Source organism: Pyxicephalus adspersus, chromosome 2 (genome assembly GCF_032062135.1).
Source record: "Pyxicephalus adspersus chromosome 2, UCB_Pads_2.0, whole genome shotgun sequence".
Taxonomy (NCBI): Eukaryota; Metazoa; Chordata; class Amphibia; order Anura; family Pyxicephalidae; genus Pyxicephalus; species Pyxicephalus adspersus.
In genome coordinates, this window is record NC_092859.1 from 23500115 (window position 1) to 23527060 (window position 26946).

General features: G+C 40.0%; 1 protein-coding gene across 1 annotated transcript in view; it reads left to right on the forward strand.

Moving 5' to 3' along the window:
- LOC140323150 (protein mono-ADP-ribosyltransferase PARP12-like) overlaps nt 1-26556 on the forward strand; it is a 28747-nt gene extending 2191 nt beyond the window's left edge. Inside the window, exons 2-11 of the mRNA XM_072399956.1 lie at nt 9666-10254; nt 11179-11259; nt 11343-11466; nt 11882-12044; nt 12417-12528; nt 14802-14901; nt 14979-15060; nt 15708-15838; nt 23066-23217; nt 25631-26556. Coding sequence (XP_072256057.1) covers nt 9771-10254; nt 11179-11259; nt 11343-11466; nt 11882-12044; nt 12417-12528; nt 14802-14901; nt 14979-15060; nt 15708-15838; nt 23066-23217; nt 25631-25893 — 1692 coding nt within the window. The 5' untranslated portion in view covers nt 9666-9770 and the 3' untranslated portion in view covers nt 25894-26556. The remainder of the gene's footprint in view (nt 1-9665; nt 10255-11178; nt 11260-11342; nt 11467-11881; nt 12045-12416; nt 12529-14801; nt 14902-14978; nt 15061-15707; nt 15839-23065; nt 23218-25630) is intronic.
- The last annotated feature ends 390 nt before the right edge of the window (nt 26557-26946 follow it).

Sequence of the window (26946 nt, forward strand, 5' to 3'; positions counted from 1 at the left end):
GGGTTTGGGCTTGTTTGAGGAGTGCACTAGTATTGGGGCATCCGCGAGGGGAGCGGGAAACGGAGGCTGGTATGCAGGTGCACAGTTAAGGCTGCATCATTTAGTGAGGAGCGGTCGGCTCCTCCTGGGTTTACATGCAGGGGTACTGTTGGGGAGCGTTTTGGAGGTGCAGCAGAGGAAAGATGGTTAGGCACCTTGGTGGAAGGGTTTCTTTTTGATGACCGGGGGAAGTATCTGAATTAGGGGGATGGAAGGGGACGCGTTCGTTGGAGGTGGCAGTCAGCAGGGGGTGGAGCGGAGGTCAGGAATGTTACACTATTGCTCCTGGGTGTTGGTGCAGCGGGATGGTGCACTGCCTATTCGCTGTTGCCCGTGCAGTGGGGAGGATGAATGGTATATTGTTCTTTGGGTGCAGTTTGGGTAATAGTATAGTCTAGTACTCTATTTGTCAGCGCAGTGGGGTTGGTACGCTCAGTTCCTCCCTATGGTCAGGGGTGCGGGATGGTATATTCTATTATTACCAGGTTAGTACGGTGGGAGGGTTTACACTATTTCTCCCCTGTCTTCGTTTGGGGGGGGGGATATTTTCTATTACTCCTTGGTGTCAGTATGGTGGGATGAGATTTGTTATTACGCCAAGGGTCAGCCCTGTGGGATGTTTTACATGATTTCTCCCGGGTGGTAGTACTGGGGTGGATGGTATACTTGGCTACCCCCTGATAACAGTGCTGTAGGGGGGCTCACAGTGGTCGTACTGGGGGATGGTATGTTGTATTACTCCCTGGTGTCTGTCCTGGGGCATGGTCCTTGCTTTTCCCACAATCTTCAGTACTGGGGAGATGGTATTTAGTATTACTTACTGGGGTCTGTGCTGTGGGATGTAATCACAGTTTCTCCCATTTGTCAGTACCGGGGGATGGTACACGGTATTACGCCTTAGGGCCACCGCTGGGGGTTGGGTGTACAGTATTTTTTCCATTGGTCAGTAACTGGGGTTGGTATACTTTGTTACTTCTAGTTTGGGTGCTGGGGGAGGGATTATGCTTCACCCCCAGGGGTCGGTTGGGCTGGGTGATATCTGCTGTTACTCCATGGTGTCAGTACTGTGGGATGGTATACTGTTTTACGCCTTGGTGTCGGTACTGTGGGTTGGGTTTCTTCCAGGTGTTAGTAATAGGGGTTAGTATACTTTATTACTCCTTAATTGGGTGCTTGCGGTGGGAGAGTTTAAACTTCTCTCCCAAGGTCAGTTGGACGGGGTGATATTTGTGGTCGCTACCGGGTGTCGGTATTTGGGGATGGGGTGCATCTTCTCCCAGTGCGGTGGGGTGGTATGTGCTCTTTTCTCCCAGGTCGGTACAGTGGGAAGGCTTAATCTATTGTTCCCGGGTGGCGGTGCTGTCAATGCTATTGACCGTTGGAAGTCAGTTTTAGAGGACTGGTATACTTTTATTACTCCCTTGTGTTGATACAGCGGGATGGGCTCTATTTTCTTTCTCCCCGGTGTTGTGGTTCGGTGGGTTGGTGTGTTTCCTTTGTTTTTACCCCTGGAGTCTGCGCGGTGGCTGGTTTGCAGTGGATTGTGGCAGGCATAGTCTGAGGTGTAGAGTAAGTAGGGTGAAGTCCCAGGCCGGGGGTGTTTTGTGGGTAGGTCTGTTGAGGTTGTGGTTATGGGTTATTGACTTGGTTGGCAGGTACTTCTATAGTTGGTAGGGGTATGGGGAGGCAGTTAGCAGGGGCAGCTGGTTTTTGCGGTACTCGGGTCATAGTATGGACTTGCGGACTTTGAGGGAATGAGTGTTTTCAATTTCAGGTTGGGGCGTTCAGCTGTGGTTGGTTTTGTTGCATTGGGGGGTGAGTTGGGCACGGTTGCTTGGGGCAGGGTGTGCGGAAGATTTTTTACAGCTGATAAGGAGGTAGTGGTCTCCCCTGGAATGGGAGTATATTGGATCGGGCTCCTGTATTCACAGTGATGAGAAATGGGGTCGGAGCCTCGCACATTCGGGGGCAAGTGAGTGGCCCTGGCGTGGTGCGGTACGGGCTGAAGGGGAGATAATTTTGTGGTGTTGGCAGAAAATGCCTGGGAGGGTTTCGGGCGGGACATGGGTTACTTGTACACTGCCCGGAGTGAAGTAAAGACGGAGGTGGGCCACTCTCCCACCATGGATAAGGGGACCAGGACCAGTTGAGACTGTTAAACTGGTCTTCGCAGTGGCGACTGGAGTGACCTGGGTTGCGGTCTGGTCCGATACAATGGCCAGGACTGGTTGGATGCGGAACGCTCATGGTTCCATACTGCACGGTGTGAGCTACATACAGCGGTGGGCCATTTCGGTGGCTGAAAAATGGGGGTAGCATAGTGCTACATCATATGATGTCGGAGTGGCCCCTTGGCATGGTAGGGCTCCGTGCAAAGGGGGGGGGGGTCTAAGATTGGAGATAAAATTTCCAAGTGGGATATATTTCAGACTGTTAAACTGGTCTTCACGGTGGCGTCTGGAGTGACCTGGTGCGGTCTGGTCCGATATAATCTGGTGACCTGGTGTTGCGGTCTGGCCTTCCAATCCCTACACAGTTATTGTCCCACTTACCTTTCTGACCATTTAAAAAAATACTCCCCCAGCCGCTGTCTCTGCTCCTCCAATGACCTACTAATGACTTACTCACTCATAACCTCATCACACGCATGTCTACAAGACTTTTCTAGAGCTGCCCCAACTCCCTGGAATGGTCTTCCTTATCCTATTCGGCTTGCTTCTACTTTCTGCTCATTTAAAAGAGTGCTCAAAACCCAGTTTTTCAAACTTGCGTTTTGAAACCGTTACTACTTCCCACCACTACATATGTCCCCTCCTATTGTGTAATAATTCCCCCACCTACTAGATCGTAAGCTCTTTGGGGCAGGGCCCTCAACTCCAGTGTCACAGTCTGTATTTGTTTGTCATTTGCAACCCCTATTTAATGTACAGCACTGCATGATATGTTGCCGCTAAATAAATCCTGTTTATTATTATTATTATTATTAACCTCCTGGGCGTTTCACTGATGTCTGGATTTCTGTACCAAAAGCGGTACACTGTTTTTCATGAAAACATGTAACTTACAGAAATATGTCCAAACAAGGGTCTAGTGGATATCCTGACTATAATAAAGTTTGAAACACATAATCATATTAAAAAAAAATTAACTGAAATACTGAAAATGCAATAATTCGTATACTGTATAGTAATATATTTTTCTAAAACACCTCCCTAGTGTGGTAAATTTTAACGTCCAATGTCACATACCTATAGACAAAACCACATAAATATATTTTCTGTATTAGATTGGATACAGGACTTTGTATTCAATCCAATACAAAATATTTGTATTTCCCGCTACGACCCCCGTTGACGGGCGCATGTACTGACATCATCAGGAATCGCCGAGGGACGTGTACAGGTCAAGTTCTTGTGTACTTCCATGCAAAAAGTGTTACTTTTTTTGCATGGAAATTTATTTTGGATTGTAGGCTATAATTCTTAGGCATATTTCACCGAAATATGTCCAAAATGTTATATATTTAATAATAAACTTTAAAAAAAAATTTATAAAACATTATAAAAAAAATCTTTAAAAAAAAATAGTGTGTAATATAACTGTACAGTAGCTTATATAATATATATATTTATATGTATATATTTATATATATATATATATATATATATATATATATATATAAAATAAAATGATATATATATTATATAAAGATTTCTTTGTATTGGACTCAATACAGCTTTTCTGTATAGAATCCAATACAAGGTGATTTGAATTTCCCGCCCCGCCTCCCGCCCGCATCAACGCATGCACAGACCTCACCGGGAAACCCCGGAGATCGTCACTGCACACGCTGGGAGAAGACAGAAGAGGACGGATGTTTCCGGAGGAGCTGCGGGGACAAGGTAAGTGTTTTTTTTAGTTGTAATCGGATTGTCATACAATGTTGTATGACAATCAGATTGCACTGTAACGCTTGTTTTTATTTTTAGCTACCTCGAACCTGGTACGGGGTAAACGCTTTTAGCAAGTTTTCTTACCCCGAACCAGGTTCAGGCTAACCGCCCAGGTGGTTAATAATAATAATAATTATATTAATAGCTGAACCATGTGGATTTAGTTCCACTTTAACCATGGTAAAGTCACTGGAGTGGAATTCGAGGATGTTCTAAGGATAAAAGGTGGACTGCAAAGCTTAGAGTAAATTTGTGCCTACTGTTATAATATTAATTGATTTCTGATGCTTGGTTTAGATCAATGTATGTCAACCAGGATACCTTCAGAGGTTGTTAGGGGTTTCTTGAGCAATGAGCAATTTGCACCTCTCAGGTCAGTTTAAGTGACACCAATGATCTTTTTAGCTATGTATGTAGTGGATATAGTAATATTAGAAGATGTTCATATTAAGAAAGTTATTTCAAGAGGTTCATCCATGGTAAAAAGGTTGAGAAAACACCAATACTCTATCTGTCCTTACTTACATGCCAGGCTTAAAAGAGTGTACTGGGGTAAAGTCAGCACTGGACACCAAGTCATGTTGCTCTAACCCAAATAGGAAAGTATTAAAAAATACATAAAGTAAAATATCACAAATATATTTTGGAGTAGAGGTCAGGTTATGAAGACTTCTCAGATATGTGCCACATCCAAACAAGATAAACATACACTTAGGTATCACAAGCAAATCACGGGACTTTTTACGCACAGAATTTAAAATAAATCAAAAATATAACTTTTATTTTAGAAAGTTTAAAACAGTAGTAAAAGGTTCACAAAAGTGAGTATTCAATGATATAAAAACAAATATATTTTCCACATCAGAGCAAGGTCTCATATAAGTCGGATGGAGTCTTTGACTTTTCTATGCGTTTCGCAGGTTTAAACCTACTTCATCAGAAAATTACTGAGACCTGACAACATATAAGAATCAATAGTATCTGGTTTACAATTATTTTATTGCCTTATTAAGTGCTTTCAAACTGGTATTTTACATACCAATTCTTGGAAAATGTTGACAACAACATTGTAAGGTGGGTATCTCCTCAAACAAAAAGAGCACTGACTTCAAGCTAGGCAGTGGTATAGGCTAGCAAATAAGGATTATCTCATATTATCTTCTTAACATGTCACCTAGAATTGTTTACAGACAGTTTTTGAAAGTATTCACATTGAATTTCAAAGAATTATGTAGGAATTACAGAGCTTGGTCAATATATTACTATTATCCTTCATCTTAATTAATATTTCCAGATCTATATACCGTATTTTTCACCGTATAAGACGCTCCGGAATATAAGACGCACCTAATTTTAAAGGAGGAAAATCTAGAAAAAAAGATTCTGAAAGATTATTCCCCTTCTGATCACTCATGTGCCATTCATACCCCCCCCCAGTTTTGGGGAAGAAAAAGTGCGTCTTATATGGCAAAAAATACGGTAGATACTTTTATGGACTTCCTAAAGATTCAATCAAACGATTCAATAAACTATGGATAGCTGTAGAGTATTATTCAATTTATGATGGTAACATAAGTAGTTTAATATATCTCATATATGGGGGATTATCTTAGAAACACGTGATCACAACTGATTTAAGTCACCAGCTACTTTATTGAGGAATATCCCAAAATAATGACAGTTTATATGCTGTATTAATAGAGGTGCCCCCTTTTGAAATACATTTGCCGGATCATTAATGAGAAGCTACATATTATTAGTGACTTCCATCATAAGCAAATCCAAACTATTAGAGCATATATTGGTCTAGTGATTTACCAGAAAAAACAATTATGTTTTGAGGGGATGTTATAGGTATCCCTCACACAGATAATGTTTGACATGCATCCTCCTCATGCTGGAGCCTAGACGTATCCCTGCTGTCGGCGTTTATGAAGCGGCACTAATGGAGTGAGCGTCCATGTGAGCATTTACGCCTACGCTGTTGTGATGCAGCGTGGGGCAGAGACATGGGAACGTGCCTCCGATTCTCCCTGCAAAGACGTGCAGGGGAGAAAAGGAGGATTCCTCCGTTATTCCCAGCCGCCAAACCAGAACTGGAACCAGACAGGACGGGGGAAGATGCCCAGGGGACACAGAGAGCACAAATTACGTCCATGGCAAGGCAGTCCGAATGGACTGTCTGCCATTGGACAAAGAAACGCCCCAGCGTCAGCCATTTTAATGATGAGCAACACTAGGGCTCTCCATGTCCCAGAGACACAAAACAAGAAGAAAAATTAATTAACAGCATAATCAAAAATTAATATTCAATTTTGGAGACAATCATTCAATGATAATTAGAGTATTGTTTTGACACAATGTTTCACAATGAATCAATTTAAATCATACATGAAAATAACAACATTTGGGTTAATGACATCAGACATATGTAGCAAATGGAAAGGGAATGGGGGGGGGGAGACAAAAAAAAAAAAGAATGAGAGAGAAAAAAGGAAAAAACAAAAAGAAGGAAAGAAAAAGAAAAAAAAAGATGAGGATAAACAGACCATAATAATCTTATCTTTTCACAGATAATGATGGCTACTTTATTGACGGGAATATTTTTGTATTCATTTTATTGGTCACACATCAGGTATTTCTATTATAAAAAAGAGTTGTAACTAATAATTTCATTTAAGCCTTCATTTAATCTATTGGCTTTGAGTTGATAAGTCCATCTTGCCTCTCTTTGGAGAAACTCCCTATCAAAATCTCCACCTCTTTCTTTTGGAGAGAGTTTCTCGAGGGCAATAAATCTAATTTCTACACTATTATAGCTGTGGCAGGTTCCCATTTGAAAACTAAACTGTGTTATATTTTTACCGCTAGTTATATTGTACACATGTTCATAAATTCTTTTTTTAAAAGCTCTTTTACTTTCACCTGCCACAGCTACAAAACGTGGAACCTGCCACAGCTACAAAACGCTAAACAAATCACTCTCACAGTGTTGCAATCAATATGTTAATGGGGAGTGAAACAAATGGGTATTTCAAAAAAATCCGTATCTGTATGGATCCACTTACATTGGTTGCATTTTTTGCAAGCAAATCTACCCGATGGGACATTCTTCCTTCCTTTTCATTGTCATAGGCAAAAAATGACTTTTCACCAACTTATCTTTTAATGAGGGCAGTTATCTGAGGATGATTTGGTATATGTTTTCCAATTATTGGATCCGTTTTTAAGAGTGGCCAGAATTTCTCTAAAATATCTCCCAGTGTCTTGAGATTTTGTGAATACCTTATGATTATGTTTATACGGGGTTCCTTATTCACATCTTTTCTTTTAAACAATACTTGTGATCTAGACTGGGACTTAGCTCTCTGGTATGTATTCGCAGATTCACAGTTCGCAGATTCATTCGCAGATTCACAGTATTCGCAGATACTGTGAATACGGAATACTATTTTTTAGGGGGATCGGATGGGCAATATTAGCTGACAGAATTGTATTGCCTGCTGTATTTTTATGATATAGTTTGGACATCAAGGTATTTTGTTTGGTAATTTTTATAGTTACATCTAAAAATGGTAAAGATGAATCACTGGTTTCCAATGTAAATTTCAAATTGTATCTGTTGTTCTGAATTTTGTCAAAAAAGTTCGGATTTTGAACCAGTCCAAATTAAAATTACATCATCCATGTACTTTCCACAAAAAAAGAATGTGGGGAAGGTACATCGATAAGGATTCATCCGGGAATAAATCTCTTTTCCATACCCCCAGGTAAAGGTTGGCAGCAGTGACAATGGGCACATTGTGTCCCCATTAACACACCCTGCCCTTGGAGGTAGGGTTGTCCATCAAAGGTGAATATATTATTATACAGAATATACTCCAACAAAGCCAATATAAATTGGCCTTGTGTCTGAGTAGTTTGGCTAAATTCACCTAGATAAGTTCTGATTGTTTCCAGGCCCTTTTGATGTGAAATCGTCGAATATAGTGGTTCTATGTCCATCGCTACTAAAATAGCTCCTTGGGGTACATATAAGTCATCAATCATTTTAAGAAGTTCAGGTGTATCTTTTATATATGAAGGTGAACTCAGAACAAAGGGGTGTAAATATTGATCCACACGTTGACTTGCATTCGAAGAGATGCTACCAATTCCAGATACTATTGGACGTCCTGGAGGGTCTGTAGCATTTTTGTGGATTTTTAGGAGTGCATAAAACGTAGGAAGTACTGGACATTTTGAGATTCTGAGAAATTCAAAAGTATTCTTGTCAATTATATTATTATTATATGCTTTACCAATTAGATTATAAAATTCTTCATAATTCTTCATATTAAAATCAATGGAAATTTTTTAAATTGGTTTATAACAATCTTTAATCTTCAAGATTTTTAAACATATGTCTCTATAGTGGTCTTTATTTAGTATTACTACATTTCCAACCTTGTCTGATGGTTAGATTGCTTGGACAATCTGGTTGGCTTTTTTTACCATGGACCATTTTACATTTAGGATCAGTATCTTCAGGGTTTCTTATTTCTTCAGTTGACTGAGGATCATCGCAATTAACATTTTCCTCATACAGTAATGTTAGATCTAAATAAAATAGATCTACATAAAGTAAAATCTATTGTAACTTTTAACATGGCCCTGTCAATAAACAGCTATTGTCGGTAAGTCAGTTCCAAGGGCAATAATCTTGGACATGTCCTACAACCAAACATATTCCTATTATCAAGAGCTAAAAGGCCAAAACTATATATCTGCATGCCTGTTATTAATATTATTATTATTATTATTATTAATAATAATAATAATAATAATAAACAGGATTTATATAGCGCCAACATATTACGCAGCGCTGTACATTAAATAGGGGTTGCAAATGACAGAGTAATAGAGACAGTGACACAGTAGTAGGTGGGGGAATTAATACACAATAGGAGGGGACATATGTAGTGGTGGGAAGTGATGTGACGGTTTCAAAACGCAAGTTTGAATAAATGGGTTTTGAGCACTCTTTTAAATTGTGGGGTTGCAAATGACAGACTAATAGAGACAGTGACACAGGAGTTGAGGACCCTGCCCCAAAGAGCTTACAATCTAGTAGGTGGGGGAATTTCACACACAGTAGGGTGGGAGATATGTAGTGGTGGGAAGTAGTGATGGTTTCAAAAGACAGAAGAAGACGGGTAGGGAAGTTTGGAGACATATGGGAGAAGGGAGATAGGACGGTAGTTAGAGGGTAGGGAGGGGTCCAGTGAGGACCTGTTACAATGTGATGTGACTTTTTTTGCATGTAAGTTTTTGGGAGGGGACCTTAATGACACTCAATGCACAGAGCCCTGACCTCAACCCTACTAAACTCTTGGGGATCCCAGTCCGACCTCACAAATGGGCACACATTCTCAAAGACTAAGCTCAAGGGTTTTTATGGCTCCAAAAGATGGGCAACTACATACACTCATGGATTTTGAATTGGATACCCAAAAAAGCCTTTATAATTTTTACAATAAAACAAAAAAACAGTAATGATTGAAGGATGGGAGTTGTTATCCCCACCCATATATAATGTCATCTATTGTACATGTAAACCAAGTATTTTATTTACTTTCCCAAACCATGGTGAACTCTGTTTTTAAAATGTATATTTTTTATAAATGTCTTTAGGACACCACTTCCACCAGTGAGATCATACCACATGAAGAATCAAGATCTGTACCATTTGCTGATGCTGTCTAGATTTTTTGCCTGTTACTAGATTTCACCCAGCCAATGGAAAATTTTAAAGAACGCTTTGGATCCAGGGAAGCAAGCTCCCAGACTCCAAAAGGGAATTCAAATGTATCTGATGCAATCCCAATATCAACATCACGATTTGGTAAAACTTTCAATGAATCAAGTAGCAACCCAACATCACCATTACAATTTGGTAATGGTATTTCCAATGTATCTAGTGGAGACCTACTATTACCACTTGGTAATACCAATGAAATAAAATATAGGAATGCCAAATTCACCTGTTCTTCTACAAGATTTTCTCATACACAACTGCCTTTAGATAATCTGATAACAACAAATCCTTTGGAACCTAGCATATCAAGGCGTACATCCAGAAAAAGAAGGGCAATTTCACCTTCATCTTCTCCACCTTCTTCAAAAGAACGTTGCTTTACGCCAACATCTTTTACCTTTGCTTCGAAAGTCCCATCCAATGATCCAAGGAGTTCCTTATCAACAAATACCACTATAAAGTTTGGTAAGTTTTGATCTCCTTCAAGTTCATGTAATATTTCAATCATTTTCTGTTACAGCGGTCATGTACAACTGAAGAGACTACAAAAAAAGTGTAATACAAACAAGTTACTGATACTACTGGTATTTATAGTTCACTAATAAAGACTATAACATTTATTTGCCATCAACACCCACAAGTACATAAGTAGAAAAAAAAAAGTCTAGAGTCTGGAGTAGACAAGACCTTTCAAGTGTATGTATAGCCAAAACTTTTCTCTTTCTTAGATTATGTGTGTTGCAGTCTCTTCTATTTTGTATCCTTTTATTGCTTTGTCCTGCTAGGCATATTCATTGTTATCAGAAAATAAAAGGGAGGGTAAACCTTTCAATGGGGAGGTTTGTCCTTGTGTCAACTGTTAACCTTACCTTGTCCACAAAATGTTTGGCATACATTTTAAAATCAAAATATCTTTTCTTCTTGAAAGGAAAAAATAAGAAAATTTGGGTGGTTGGCGGCTCTGGCCTGTGCAACCCCCCGTGGGGTCAGGGGAAGGACCCCGATTGGGGGCAGCGCACCAGCCAAAGTCGCGGACCTGTACGCATCGCATGCTCAGGGTGGTGGGCGGTTTGTGTCTCTGGACAACCCACCCAGACGGTGGGGTTTCGCATTATGACATCACTCTGGGCGAAGTTTCGCATGCGTGGTCCAGAGTCCGTAAATATACTGTCCTGTGATGTCCAAAAGGTTTGGGACCACTGCTTTGGCAAACCTACTAGCTTGGAGTTGCAGAGCAGAAAATGTGTTTAAATTTGTTTAATCCATAGGGGTGGTTATCTTAGATAACTTTTATAACTCATACATAAAATAATTTCTTGTTGTAGGTAGAGTGGACTGTTTATTATACAAGTGATAAATGTATAAAAAAATATAAATTGTGTTTTTTAGGTACACCTAGTATTTCAGTGCAATCGATACAAACACCAGAAATTTGTCTTTCCCATATTTGGAAGCACTGCAAGCTTGGAGGTAAACAATTGCAGATTTTTATTATTAGGTTATCCATGTTGTCAATGTTGTTCCAGATAACAGTCAGTGTCATTTGCTTACAGATAAATGCGCCAATGTGCACTTCCATTTGCCCTACTGTTGGCAGGAATGCAATCAGTCCAAATGGGTGAACCTTCCAGATATGGAGGATATCGAGAGGGCTTACAGTGAACCTCAATGTGACAGGTAGGCATTGTAGGGGAAGCATAAACTAATGAAAGAGATCTCCCCATTGTTGAAGAAGGAGTCAGATCAAAAGGTCAATTCAGAGGTGAATGTGAGACAACATTGTACACACATCTGGTATCACCAGGGTGGTGATGTTCTTATGTATTTGAAAGAGTTGGTAGGAATAGGACAGTGGCTGCCAAGCTGTCACCTCTAAATATGTTGTTATTCTCCTATGACAGTTCTTTATCTTTATCTTTTCCTTATCTTAGTCTTTAAAATCAGCTAAAATCTTTTAGCTGTAAATAAAATTTCACAGTCATGTTTTAGGATATAGAAGTCTTTCTTTTAATCATTGCACAAATGTATATCCAGTTTACAGTCAACTTAAAGGTAATCAGATAATTCTTGTATTCTTTCGCATCTTTCGTAGCTTTAAAAACATCAACTTTCAGACCATGAGAGCCAATGACAAGCGAGTTCGCAGACTCTCCACCCCGTCATCTGTCACCCGAAGTCCTGATTATGTACTGACCACCGAGTGGATCTGGTACTGGAAGGACGAACTTGACATCTGGAACGAATATGGATACCAAGTGAGTAATATTCAACTACTCAAATTAATTTTATGAGTATAAGTCCGCTTTATCATTTACTGGTTCCAACACTTCTACAATAAAATCCATCTGAGTTGTCACCCTGCCATCTGGGGCTCTGGAAAGACCATGCACCCCTTGACAAGGAAGAGTCTACATATTACTGGTGGCTCTAAGTATTTTTTTTTATTTTACCATCCTTGGTTCTGTGCTCATAAAGAACTTTTTAAAATGTAAATGATGCTAGGAGCACGTCAAACCAGGATTTGCTCAGTGAGATGATCTGATATAAATGTTATATAAATTATATACAGTGAGAGGATTTTAACTTAATAAACACGCTAATAATTTTCATTCTGTGTTTTATTCTAGATGATCAAAAATGTAAAAACCTCAGCAGACCTGGAGAAGATATATGTCCGAAACCCCACTGGAACCATCCCCTTCACTACTAAAACCCACCAATATGAAATAAACTGCCAAGGTGCAAACAAACTTTATACACTGGAAGAAAAGGATAGCAATATATTATATGCAGGGGTGTAGATGAGGACTCAAGAGCCTATATAGTACATTTAGGAATTCAATCTCATGATTTCTGAATTCCATTTTAAGCATTTAGGACTAAGAAATGTCTATTCTTACTAAGCTGGCATTCACTCCCCCTTCCAAATGGGCTGTAGATGGTTATATAATTTTTGCTTGATTTCCATGCCACAGTAGGTCAACAATATCCTCTTTAATGGGCTACACTGGACCACTGAAGGCTGATGTTGGTCAACATGTATATTAACAGTTCCATTAAGCAATTCTTTAGTGTTGGTCCCATCTTTTCAGGACTTGCTTTTATTCAGCAAGCAAGTTTCTCACTTATTTATACACATTGTAGTTCTGGATTGGATTCTTTTTAGTGTTTCTGTGATCTTATAAAACATTTCCGGAATTAATTTCTTGCAATTCCTCTATATTATCAACCTTGATGATTTCCCATACTTTTTTCATATACTTATTTTTTACCTTTCATATGTTGCTTTTGTAAACGTTTTAAATTGGCAGAAATCTCTTCTATTTTCTCTTGTCTTTCTGCAGCATTTTTTCTCTTCAATTCTTTTTACTATTACATGGCAGGTGACACCCTGTTAAGGGGGAATTTAGTGGCAAAGGTACTGTAAGCCAATACATGTTGGGGGAGAGAAGTGGGACAAGTGGGGCTGAGTGACAGGGAAAGCATTAAGGGTGGGAGATCTCTGAGAGTTTGCTCTATAGAGTTTGCTCTATTTCCCATGTAACAGAATCATATACACAGTTTTTAATTTATACTTTGGAAACCTATAACAAAGTTCTTAAAATTACGAACTGCAACAACTCCTTTTAATCAACTATTTTGATCATGTCAATTGTAATATGATATATACTCTTTTTGATGAGATATCAGTTTCTTTCCACTCTCTTGCTTTACTGCAAATTGCTTTTTTATACTTCTTTAACTCCTGTCCTGTGATGGCTAAGAACATCCGCACATTGTGCATTGGTCCATTATGGTCCATAAATTGCTTTGGTTACTTTCCCCTGGTGTATCGTTTATCCCACCTTATTTATGGCAGGGTTGAGACAATCTTCTGGTTAAGTGCTTATCATAGCTCTCACAGCTACTTCTTCTCTTGGGAACTAATCCCATGGTTGACTGTTCTAGTTTTCAGGCTTTGGAAACTCTGCTTTTGTTCTATACACCACCATTGCCATTTTTCCTCCACTGGGAGCCCAAGAGATGCAGCGTTGCTAATGGCACCCATTTATTCTAGGAGGTATTTCTAAGTATTTGGTGGTGGTTGCATAATCAACATAGTAGTCACCAATGAAATTCCAAAGTGTCATGAAAAATTAGCAATATGAAAGTGGAATGATATGATTATTCATATAATCCATGGTACATAAGCTAATAAATAGTGACATGTAATGAATTTCAACATTTTTGGCATGTAAAGAAAAATCAGTATGCCTAACCTAATATTAATTATTAATAATAATAATAATAATAATAATAATATTAATAAAAAACAGACTTTATATAGCACCAACATATTATGCATCGCTGTACATTAAATCCAGCTTGCAAATCACAGACAGATACAGACCGTGACACAGGAGGAGAGGACCCTGCCCAGAAAAGCTTACAATCTAGGAGGTGGAGGGAGGTATCACACAGCAGGGGGGGAGATATGTAATGGTGGGAAGTAGTGAGGGTTTTTAATGACAGAAGAAGACGGGTAGGCAAGTTTGAAGAAATGGATTTTGAGTGCTCTTATAAATGAGCAGAAAGTAGGAGCAAGCCGAATAGGACGAGGAAGACCATCCCAGAGAGTCGGGGCAGCTTTAAAAAAGTCTTGGAGCCGTGCGTGTGTTGAGGTTATGAGGAAGTCATTAGTAGGTCATTGGAGGAGCGGAGGGAGCGGCTGGGGGAATATTTTTTTACCAGGTCAGAAAAGCAAAGCACAAAAAAAGCAAAAGTTACAGAAATGTTTTCTGGGGTCTGGGGAAAAATTAGAAGATTTATAACCAACAACAGTAGGGCTATAGACTGTGACCAGTGTTGCTACAAAGGGTAATTTTAGGTATAATACTGTCTATAGGTAATGAACATTGCTAAGTGTAAAAAGGATCAGTTTTGGTACAATGTTAAACTTAGCCAATTTAATTGTTGTTTCTTAATTAGTACAGTTGTTTATGTAAATCATCTGATCATTAAATTCCTTCCAGAGATGAAACAAAACAACACACTATTTCAAACAAAAAGAGACGTACGTCGAAGACCAAAATTCCTGGATTACAATAAGTACAATAATCTTTTGAAAGGATGGTAATATATCCATAAATAATACAACTAAATGAGCTGAATGGGGGCTGTTGGGTAACTAGTATTTTCATTTTTATCAGCACAAAATCTGCATTGGGATCCCCTTCGAACATCTACCCATCAACATGGGATATGAAGTTTATGCCGGCGACTGGGTATCAGGTATAAGGAAGTGGAAATGTTATACCTATTGGCAGCAATATCATGATGGCCATAATAAGAAATAATAAGCTTTTCTCATTCTTGTGCTCTGGTTCCTGCTTTGCTGTGACTCACTTCCACCTTTTGCATTAACATCTCCACCCCACTAACCTTTCATGGAAACACTTTTACCTTTTCTAGGTCACCGTTCAGTTTACAGTGGGTGCACATCCTCTGTCCAGTTAATATTGTTTTTCCCCATCATAAATTTTCATAATAGGGGCACAAACAGCAGGACAAACCTGACAGCAAAACAGAACATTTATAAAAACAAAATCTAAGGATATTTATAGTAATATGACAATTCAGTGAAAAAATAGTTCCTGCTGGTTTGGATAGAGTATGAAAAAATAACTTTATCCAATACAGCTGAAAATGTGGCCCAGGCTGTCATCACATCTAGGGACCATACTATGAAAGTAAGTAAAACAATTGCCATGACATGAATTACAGAGTGCATCTAGAAACCACAGAACTGAAATCCTGACCATTGATTATGCATGGCTGCTGCAATAGACAGGTTCTTTATTTTGTGAAATGATTGAATTAAAAGATCAATATTCATTTCAATTATGTTTATATATAAATGTGTTTTTTATGCTTCCTAGAAAATTCTCGTACCTTCGGATTCTCCCGAGTTCCAAAAAATTGTTACAATGTTCATGGAGAAGAGCAAAAACTTTACGGTGCAGAGTTTGTGGCGTATTCAGAATTCCTTTCTCTGGCAGGCATATCTATTGTAAGTTGGGTATTTTAATTTGTAAATTTTTTTTATTATTTGTGTATTAAATTGCAGGGTTAGTTGGTTTATCCCAGGAAAAAGAAGCAGAACTTCTGCAGTCATTTTTTTATAGTCACTAGAAGGGATGAGCGAGATTTGTAAGTTCGATCTCATGGCGAATCGGGCTGTTCTCGCTTACCAAACATTTAAGAGAGAACGGCCCTGTAAGGTTGAGGTTGAGTTCTCGCCGAACAAAGGAGGGAAAATGCAGGGGGCGGGGACGGCGACTATTTCCATCGGCTATGGCATGGCTGGGAGCAAATTATTTGCTCCCAGGATGCACAGCAAGGCCCAACAGCCCAATCAGGGGAGATCTTAGCACAGGTATATATACAGGGAAGGAGGGAGGGGTTAGTCACTCCATCTTGTGTTCTGTGTCAGAGAAAAAAGCAGGGAGAGAAGTGCATTGTGACAGGGACAGGTTAGGAGCTTTCGGCATATCTTGAAAAGTACAGATTGTGCAGTTTTTGATGCTACCTCTTGCTATCTTGCAAAAAAGGCAGACACATTTCTGTAGTCCTCTCAAGAAATACAGATATTTCATTCTGATAGCACTTGCTTTCTATCAAAAAAGCCATAAAAATTTCTGTATTTCTCTCAAACAAATACAGATATTTTATTCTGGTCCCACTTGTTATCTAGCAGAAAAGCCGGAAAAATGTCTGTATTTCTCTTGTGGCATGGCATTGGGGAACCTGCCACATCTGGCAGGGGGCATACTACCCGGGAGTCCGCCACTGTAGGACAGCAGCAGCAGCAAACTGTTGGAGGCAGCAGCACAAGCTGTCACACAGGTCTAAGATGTGTCCGGAGCACCAGTACGCTGGTAGATTTATTGAGGAGGCTTACTACAATCATACAGCCACGTCATGCGGAGAGTATTGTGGACTGGGTCTCAGGGGCCTCAAGTGCAGAAAACTCTGTAAGGGCTAGCAGCAGTTCTGAAACAGACGTAGAGGAGAGGCAGCAGCAACAGACTGGGGATGGAAAGGGCCCCAAATCTGCCTCATATCAGTCCCAATGAACACAGACGAGTGGGCACAAGCACGTGAACAATCAGAGACGATGTGGCCCTGGGGGAGATGGGGCTGGAGCAGATGCAGGGCACATCTGCAGACGCAGAGGCAGGCAAAGAAAAAAGGCAGCATAGTGGATGCACGCACCTCTCCAGTATGGTACTTTTTCATGTTGAAAGACGACTGGTGCGTAGCAATTTGTATCCTGTGCCACAGGCAGATTCGCAGAGGACAGGCCGGATCACATTTGGGTACAAAATCCCTGCTTTGGTTGGATTTGGAGGCTTCAGGTTTCCCATCCCTCTTTCAGCCTTCACTTCCACAATCATTTTCTCAGCAGCACCATCTTCTAATTGTGAACTCTTGTCATTGATTATAACTTGTTCAGGTCTCTCAAAGACTTTGCTAGGTGCAGCTACATGTTCTATAGCTGCAGCAACATTTACCCCTTCTTTCTCACCAAAGTCACAAACTGCAGCAGCTTCTACATTTCCTCATAAGTGATGGCCCTAACCGCTTTACATTCAATGTCCCCAATAGTTACGGCCCCTACACTGTCCATGTGAGGGGAAGCCTCAGCCTGTTCAATAGTTGGAGCCTCTACAGCAGAGGTAGTGTTGAATATTTATCTGCATAAATATGGATTTTTTATCTTCCTATCAATGCACATATCTATTCGAAAAATGAAGGTTCATGCACAAATGATAGCTAGTCACTCAAACAGTTAATTAAGAAAACAATGTGAAACATAAAATACACAGGAATATTGTTGCTGATATATAGTTAGATATAGGAACTTCAATCAATATATACAGTACATGAAAATAAGGTTGTTAGTAGGTAACCCCTGTAATAATCTAATAATGGTTGGTAATAATTACAAAAGCAAACAATGCAATAATATTATAGACACCCATAAGACTGCAATCAGGAATAGTTTATAGCTATCTGCTAGGATGGTATTGGGTACTTCAGGAGCCTGCTTCCTTCAGAACAGGACTCCATAACAGCTTACCTCAGAAAGGCCTAAGAGCAAGCGAGCGAGATCCATTCTCTCATTTCCCATTTTTATATAGTTAATTCCCATTAGGAATCATTGGGGCTTTTTGAATTGGTTACTGCGTGTGATCTGTAAGATGACACACCTCCCCTAGACTGGGATTGAATAATGCATTTCAGTGGACCTCCCAGCTTAACTTGATATAAGAATCTGGAGCTGGAATCTAAATTTAGGGTTCAACAAAAGGTCCAGCTGGGTCATCACCCTAACCCATCTGTCAAGTTATTCATCAATCTTCTGCTAACTCAGGCTTGATTGATTTATTACCCCTTGAGGGTCCTACTGGTAATTAGTATGGGAAGTAGATCTTGTTTACTGGCATCTGTTTTATTATCTGTTTGTTTGTTGTTCCTTGGGTGAGGTTATTTAACCACCCGGCCGTTAAACCCGACCTTGGTTCAGGGTAATAACACTTGCAAAAAATGTTAAACCCGAACTTTTCTCAAACGTTGTATTGCAATCCGATTGTCATACATTGTATGACAATCTGATTACAATTGTAAGAATATACTCACCTGGTCCCCGCAGCTCCTCCCGACACGTCCGTCCTCTTCAGTCTCCTCCCGGCGAGTGCAGTGACGATGTCCGGGGTTTCCCCGTGACGTCACTGCATGCGTCAGTGCGGGCGGGAGGCGGGACGGGAAATTCAAATCACTTTGTATTGAACTCAATACAAAAAAGCTGTATTGAGTCCAATACAAAGAAATATTTATATAATATATATATAATTGTATTATATATATATATTATTTATGCTACTGTACATATACATTACAATATACACTTTTTTTTTAAAGATTTTTTTTTGTTTTATGAACAAATTTTAATATTAAATTTATAAAATTTTGGACATATTTCGGTGATGCGGTAATTCGTTGTAATTCAGTGAATTATAAGTAATTATTGAGTAATTCGGTGAATTATAATTTACAATCTAAAATAAATTTCCATGCAAAAAATTTAACACTTTTTGCATGGAAGTTTGGAAAGAATTAGAATACCCGGCGTTGGCGTACGTGTCCCTTGGTGATCCCTGATGATGTTCGTGTGTGCGCCAATTGATAGGGGTTGTAGCGGGAAATTCAAATATTTTGTATTGGATTCAATACAAAGTCCTGTATCCAATCCAATACAAAATAATACAAAATATATTTATTTTATGTGGTTTTGTCTATAGGTATGTGACGTTGGACTCTGTTTTAACAGTGTACTGCTTTTGGTACAGAAATCTAGACATCAGTGAAATGCCCAGGTGGTTAATAACCAAGGATTAGGCATCCCCTAGGTGATACAGATGGCCAGTACCAGTTAAAAGAGATTCCCATTTTTAAACACAACATTCCTACACATAATATTTATATTATTATTATTATTATTATTATTAATAATAATAATAATAATAATAATAAACAGGATTTTTTTAGCCCCAACATATACACCCATATACACATATATATATATATATCATATATACATATATATGTATCCACATATATCTAAAAATATCTATAAAAATTCTTGGGGTGCAACGGTAGCCAACTTTAATGGACACTAGGCCATTTCAGGGGTGGGCAGGAGGACACTAGGCTGAGTCCCGCCCCCCCACCAGGAACACTCCCTGAAGTGAAATCCCTCTCCTCTGTATGCATTGCGACCAGCCTAATCCCGGTGGCGTTAGGCCGAAAGGAACTACCGACTAGACTGTATCTGGTCTAAAGGCCAGAGTTTGCCCCCTTCTACAGTTAACCTCGTCATATTCACCAATGTCTCCAATAGCTACAGCTTCTACACTGTCGACATAGGTGATGGCCTGTCGGTACTTGTCAGTACTCCATTCACTAAAATTGTGTTTCGCGTTTCTGGGTGGGTGGCATTGACGATGCACTACACCCAGCTCTCCATAACTTATACCAATGCGGTCTCCCTGGGGATAGCTGACCAGAGGCCACACATTGCTACTGCTTTCGCTGACCCATGCTCCGTCTCTGGTCCTCCATCTTTTTGCCTAATGTCACCGCGCTACTTGTCCACAACTTTATGGGTGTCATTTCTAACACATGTCATCCAGGTCATGATGCAAGCTAGCAATTATTATTTGTAATAAACAGGATTTATATAGCGTAAACAAATACTCAGCTATGTAAATAAAATAGGGGTGCGCAAATGCAAATGCACACATGCAATTAAGTAGCAACGCATTCTTCTGGTGTTTTCACAGCAGAGACTGTTGCTAGTAGGTTGAGTTCACCCTTTCTCAATGTCCTAATATTTATGCTGCCTTCTGGACGCTGTCCATCACGCAAAATTCCATCACGCAATATTTGCCTGCTGTAACTTTACCTGCCATTTTCTGGAAAACCACAAGGTCTTCCACAGTGGAATTAGTTTTCAATGCAGAGTACTGGGTTTTGTGAATATGTAACATAAAATATAGGCTATAGTGTACAAGGGCCAGGAATATGTAGACAAGATATATAAAATATACAGTATATCATATTGTATAGGGTACAAGTATCAAGAGTATGTACTGTACAACTTAGTGTATATGAAGCAAGGTTCAGGAGTATGTAAATGGCAACATAATAGTTAGAGTACAAGATTCAGAAAAATGCAAAGCCCAACATAGCATATAGAGCACAAGGGTCACAAGTATGTAGAGCACAACAGAATGCATAGGGTACAAGAGTTGGTAATATATATTGTACACAATAGCATTGGAAGGTACACCTAGAAATAGGTAGGTACACTAAAGAAATAGCCGTTCTTAACAAAACTAACATCCATTAGTTGTCATGACCTGGCCAAGCTAATGTCACCCCCCCTTCTTTCCACTTCTTTCTTTATCAAACCCCAATGTATCACAGACCACTTGTTTGGAAAAATGTGCCATTTATTAAATACAACAACACTTTTATCACTTAAATATTATACAACTTTTTCATTTACATGTCCTAAACACAACTTTCTCTCTACCCACTTTACTCCCAATACTTATTTTCTGGTTGTAGATTCTCAGGGGCATTACCTGAATCACCACACCCCTCTTTGGTACACCCTTTTTGACCCATCCTCCTGCCCCCAGGTGAACAGCTCTGCCTCAGCAATACAACCACTCAAGGGTGGGGCTACACCTAAGCAGATCCTCCTTCCACCGCAACAGTTCCCCACCATACTGCCCCCAAGGGCCCCAGCTGACTAATTTCTCCACCTGTGATATTGCAAAAAGGCCAACACAAAAGCCAATTTAAAAAGTGCTATACTCTATAATGACTTACCAGTCTCCCCAATCTCCTGAAACAACCCTATTAATAAATCAAAAGTCACAGGGTGTCTCCTTGCCCCAAAACCCCCTTCTATAACCCCTCATTATAAAGCTACTTTACCATAAATTCTGCTCCCATTCAACTTGAACCAAAAGGCCACCTCTGCTTGGCACCATGACATGTATGATAACTCCCTCATAAAGCAGTGGCAAATACAATGCAACAGCAACAACATATGTTCACGGTCATTCACAGGTTCTCCAAAATCCTTCCCAAAACGTTCCCATTCCTTCTATATTGCTGCTTACGCTGCCCATGTTGACTGGCTCACAGACTGGCGCAAATGCTGATGATCCCAGTGCAAAAAAAAACTCCAGTGGACACTGATCTACTTCTTCGTCCACCTCTGGAGCCAGGTTCCGAAACTTGTCCCACTGAAAACTGAGACAGTTGATATGCACCACTTGAATCAACACATTTCTCTGAAGTGACACGAAGACTAGGTCCTGCATCAACTGAACCACCAGTGGTGACGATGCTGTACAATGATTCACCACTTGCACCACCCCCAGATTGCCACAGTGGAATCTGATTCTCCAATTCGCCAACTCCCCTCCCTGCAATTCCTGAGCCAACACTATCAGGGACAACTCCAATAGTGCAATGTTGCTCATCAGACCTGGCTCTTCCCATTTCCTTGTGCACCACCTTCCTTTAAAGTAGGCTTCAAAACCTGAGCTGGCTGCAGCATCCATGTAGCATGTGTGCAGCACTGAATGTACCTCACTTGTGGCATCCAGATAACAAAATAAGGTTGAACACCTTCCGCCAGCACACTTGCAAATAGCGCAAAGTTGTGTAGCCAGTTGCCAAAGGGTCTAAGAATGACTCTGTACCCCCTTCCTCTCACCACTATACCCCCTGTCCAATATCCAATCTTTCCAATGACAATAGTGAAAATATATTAACATATATATCAATATATATTCCCCAGCCATATCAGCAACAATACCTTGCTCTTCAATTGTGCATACATTAAAGCATATATAAACCTCACTTTTTACCCCATCACCCAAACTGGCTCACTCCACTGCCTGCAGCAGCCCCACTATTTTTGCAACTGCTTTTTTTCCCCCGGTACCTTCACCCTGGCTTCCTATTGACCAACCCCCTGAGGCCACATTCCCTGGCTGCAGAATGAACCACCCTCCATATTCTAGGGTATCATCTGAGAGTTCTCCTTCAGATCTTGACCTCTCCCCTTCCAAGGCTCCATCTTCTCCACCTGTGTGATGCCTGTGCTTAGCATTCACCTCCCGCACCAGCTGCCCTCCGCAGAGGAGTCTCTACTGCCTCTCTGTGTCTCCTAGGGCCAATCACGTGATTATACCGCTCCGCTCCACCTCATATGTTGTGTCATCTCACTGCTGACTTCTTCATCACTGGTGCCCTCCACCTCAGAAGAAGGGTTGCCGGACAGCCTGGGAGTCAGGCCAGTGCCCATAGCAAGGAACTGTTTGGGAGGCCACTTGTTCCAAGTCACCAACAAAGCATGCACAAGTGTAAAATGTGCTGCTCAGCTGTGACCTCACACTCTGCCTGTGCAAAGAATTGCTCTCTGGGTTCCTAACTATTGCACCACAGAAGTTTCCCATTTGTATGAAAATTGCCTTTGCTCTAAGTTTGGTTTTTTAATAAATGGATATGCTGCAAGGTTGACTGAAAAATGAATGTACAGTCCATGACCTGTAACAATAAGAATATAATTAAAGTGTGTACCAAACTGAAATGCTAAAACAAAAAATTTATGAATTTGACAAAATGTTTTGTATTTTTTTTTCCCCAGGCGAAAACATGAGATGGTAAATAGGAATTCGGGCAAAGAGGTGAATGAGCGATACCTATTTCATGGCACCAGCAGTACCAATACTGACGCCATCTGTAGGGAGAACTTTGATTTCCGTTTGTGTGGCACTAATGGTACTCTGTATGGAAAAGGTCAGTTTTCTAGGGATAATGAACTTCTGGTATTTCACATTTTACATCATTATGATATAGGGAGTTATTTCTTACATAGTTACACAGGTTGACAAAAAGATGCAAGGCAATTAATTTCAACCACTAGTTTGAAATAAACAGGCTAGAAACCTGCATATGTCAGGGAACCATATATATATGGTGGATCCAGAGGAAGGCAAAAAAACTCATCATACATGGTTCAATTCATTTTCTGACCCTGTGGGACAATTGGATATTCCCTGGATCAACAGTCTCTGGTGTCATTCCTTTTAAACTCTAATACTGAGTTGTATTCTACGCTAGAAAAGCATCCAGCTTTTATTTTTTAACCTCCTTAGCAGTAATGCCTAGTGTGGCTCAGGGTGAATTAACCATACCAAAGCGGTAACCCCGAGCAACACTCGGGGTGAAATTGCCATGGAGTTTTAAAGCTTACCTTGTAAGTGGTGCCCGTGGCATCCTCCAGCGATGCCTGGCGTCTTCTTTCCCTGGTGATGCCGGCCAGGCATCTGTGTAACCTGGTGATGCCCGGCTGGCATCTGCATCCCCAGCATGTGAACGTTGGGGATGCGAGGCCAGGGGAAGCAGATGCTAGCCGCGTATGTGAGCGTGCAGCTGGGGGCGGGACCGTGCAGGAAATTTCAAATACTAAGTATTTAAATATTATATGTACTGCTTTTACATTTAAATGTTTTTGTTATTTATACTGCCAGGGGAGTTAAAGCAATCTTTAGAGCATGCTAAAACTACATCCTGAGAAAGCCTATTCCACATGTTTGCAGACCTTACTGTGTTCTACTATCTTCTATCTTGTTCTTGTTTGATGCACCTTCTATCTTGCTCCTATTTAAAATGTAAAGTCCCACTTTACAAAATTTAAAATCAGACAGGTGGCCATTGTAAAAATGGACAAGTGATGTCCCTTCTTCAATAACCCGATTTACCTACCTGGGAAATGCAAAAAAAAAGCTGAGTTGCGCATGCGCAACATCATCTTTGGTTACCAGGGAAAGACAGCAGTCCCAGCTTTGCTTGCGTGTGCCCTCATCGCGGCACAGAAGATTAAGATAGTCGAAAAAGAGGATGAACAAAGAAGATGATAGGAAGATGGCAGAGACCTACAATGCAATGTAGATAGCTGAGTCAAGGGGCTTTAGTTCCACTTTATTCTATGTACAGTACTTTCACCTAATCTTCTTTATTCAATTGTTGTAAACTCTTCAGATCATTGTGTTTTTTAATTAGGCTCTGATATCACAGTGGCTCAGAGGTTAGCACTATGCATTTGCAGTGCTGGGTCCCAGGTTGGAATCCTAGGTTCAGCCAGGATGCTATCTGCATGGAGTTTGCAGGTTCCCCCCCGTGTTTGAGTGAGTTTCCTCTCATATGCCAAAAACATGCAGTTAGGTTAATTGGCTTCCCCCCAAAGTTGACCTTAGAATGTATTAAAGACAAATGAATATGGTAAGGACATTGGATTGTGACCTCCCCTGAGGGACAGCTAGTGGCATAACTTTTTGTGTTATACAGGTTAAATGTGTTGGCGCTATATAAATTTTGTATAAAAATAATAATAATATTATTAATAATATTTTCAATATTAAACAAAAAAAAGACAAAAACAAGAGGCCACAAGGAGAGGCTCTCCAGTGATAAGCAACCAGAGGCCAGACGCCAGCTAGTTGTGTTGTCCCAGGACTTCTGTGCGTAAGGGCAAGGGACTGACAGGGGACCAGGAGCCCACAGATAATAAAGTAACAAGATTCCAGCAGAGATAGAATACAAAGTCAAATGTTATTCATGGGTAATCAGTCCCCCAGACGAGGTATTCATGGGCAAAGACAAAAGCAGAGTCGGGGTCACGGATAAAAGGTCGTTCCAGGCAGCATATTCCCACTGGGTCAGAATCAGCAATGGTATATTTAAAACAAAGTACACCAGCAAGAGGTCAGCCCAGCTTAACGCTACAACAGGCATTGTGGACTGAGAGACAATAAATTCCTAGCACCCAATGGCATTGCAGGATTGAGCAAGGAACTAATATGCCTCCAAAATCCCCTTCAGCTGTGCACAGCCTCAGAGTATGTGCTGAGGATGCTGGGAAGACACATCTCAGGCTGCACGGCTAAAGGGAAGCAGAAGATGCTTCTATTTCCTTGTTCTCCTTGCTGCTGCAAGTGACATCGCTGCTGCAAGTGTCACCTAACAAAATGTTTAGCCGTTCGTCTCTTGATTTTTATCATTTTGGGAAAGATCGTTTTGCAAGACACATTTTTTATGCTACCTCCTTTATATTTTATTATTTTCTTAGGATTGTACTGTTGTTATTTAACTTTGAAAAGCTAATAAAAACTGATTTACCATTAAGCTAATATAATTTTTTTTCCACCAGGAAGTTATTTTGCCAGAGATGCGTCTTACTCTCACCTTTACTCCTTCCTAACCCCCTCTGACAAAAAGATAATGTTTGTGGCTCTGGTGCTCGTGGGTGACTTTGTTGAGGGGGATTCTACGATGAAACTCCCACCTAAGAAGCCAAACAGCAAAGAGAGATATGACTCCTGCGTAGATAATGTTCTAAATCCATCCATCTTTGTGGTGTTTGACAGATCACAGGTCTATCCAGAGTACTTTCTGGAGTACAAATGCGAATAAGGTTTCCAGTACTAAATCTGCAAGAGAAAATCCAGCCTACAAATTGACAGTAATGTTCAAGTTTTCCTTAAAAAGAATGATATTGCATAAGTTTATATACTTATTTCAATATTTTATTTTTCAAGTAAACCTTTTAGTTTTCTCCTGTCTCAGTTTCTCACAGCCCATTTGGTACTTTTTTCTATAAATCCTGTTGAATCCTTTTTCCCATTTCATTTCCTCTTTTACACTACATTAACAAATGTTAATTGTACAGCATTGCTTTAATAGCTTTTTAAAAGTGACAATAGACGACCATCCCAGTGCAGTGTGTTGGCACGGAGCAGGTTTAGGACACAATTGTTACCCAACAACAGAAAGGGTCTGGCAGGATCATCAGGGAATATTTTAGTGAAAGCTGCCCAATTTTGGATTTTTTTTAACAGGTAAAACTAAGGTAAACTAAGAAAATTTATTGATTGGGATTGAAGCTATGTTTTTTTATCTTTAATAACCTGGTTTATTAATCCCTACAAGAACTTTTTTGAGGACATTTAAGAAAATGCAAATTCATTGATTTATTCAAACCACTACATGTATCCCTAACACACATAGCAACAGAACCTTAAGAGGTATTCTCTAATGTTTCCACAATAAAAAAATAAAAAATAATTTATAACCCTTTCTATGTTCTCTTTTTCTTGTTGCACCTAGTTAAGGGGAGGTAAAAGTTCCTTAGATGTATTAAAGTGAATTACAGGTCATTGTGAATGTTCCTATTTTAGGACTTGGTTGAACAGCAGTGAGTTAATTTTCCTTACATTGAATAAAAGCATACAGTGTATCTGGGATAACAAATGTAAGGATTACTTATTTAAAAGTTAATTCAGAGCATGTTCTGTCACATCCAATACAATGGCTTCATTAAAAAATGTTGGGGTGGCGGATAGTGGCATTGCACCCTTTTGGAAGCCACCAATGGTCTGGAAGAGCAAAATGTAACACTGAGGGAAACTGATGATCATGGGTGTAGTCATGTTATCACTGAAAAGGCAATTAGTGGTGGGGGCATTC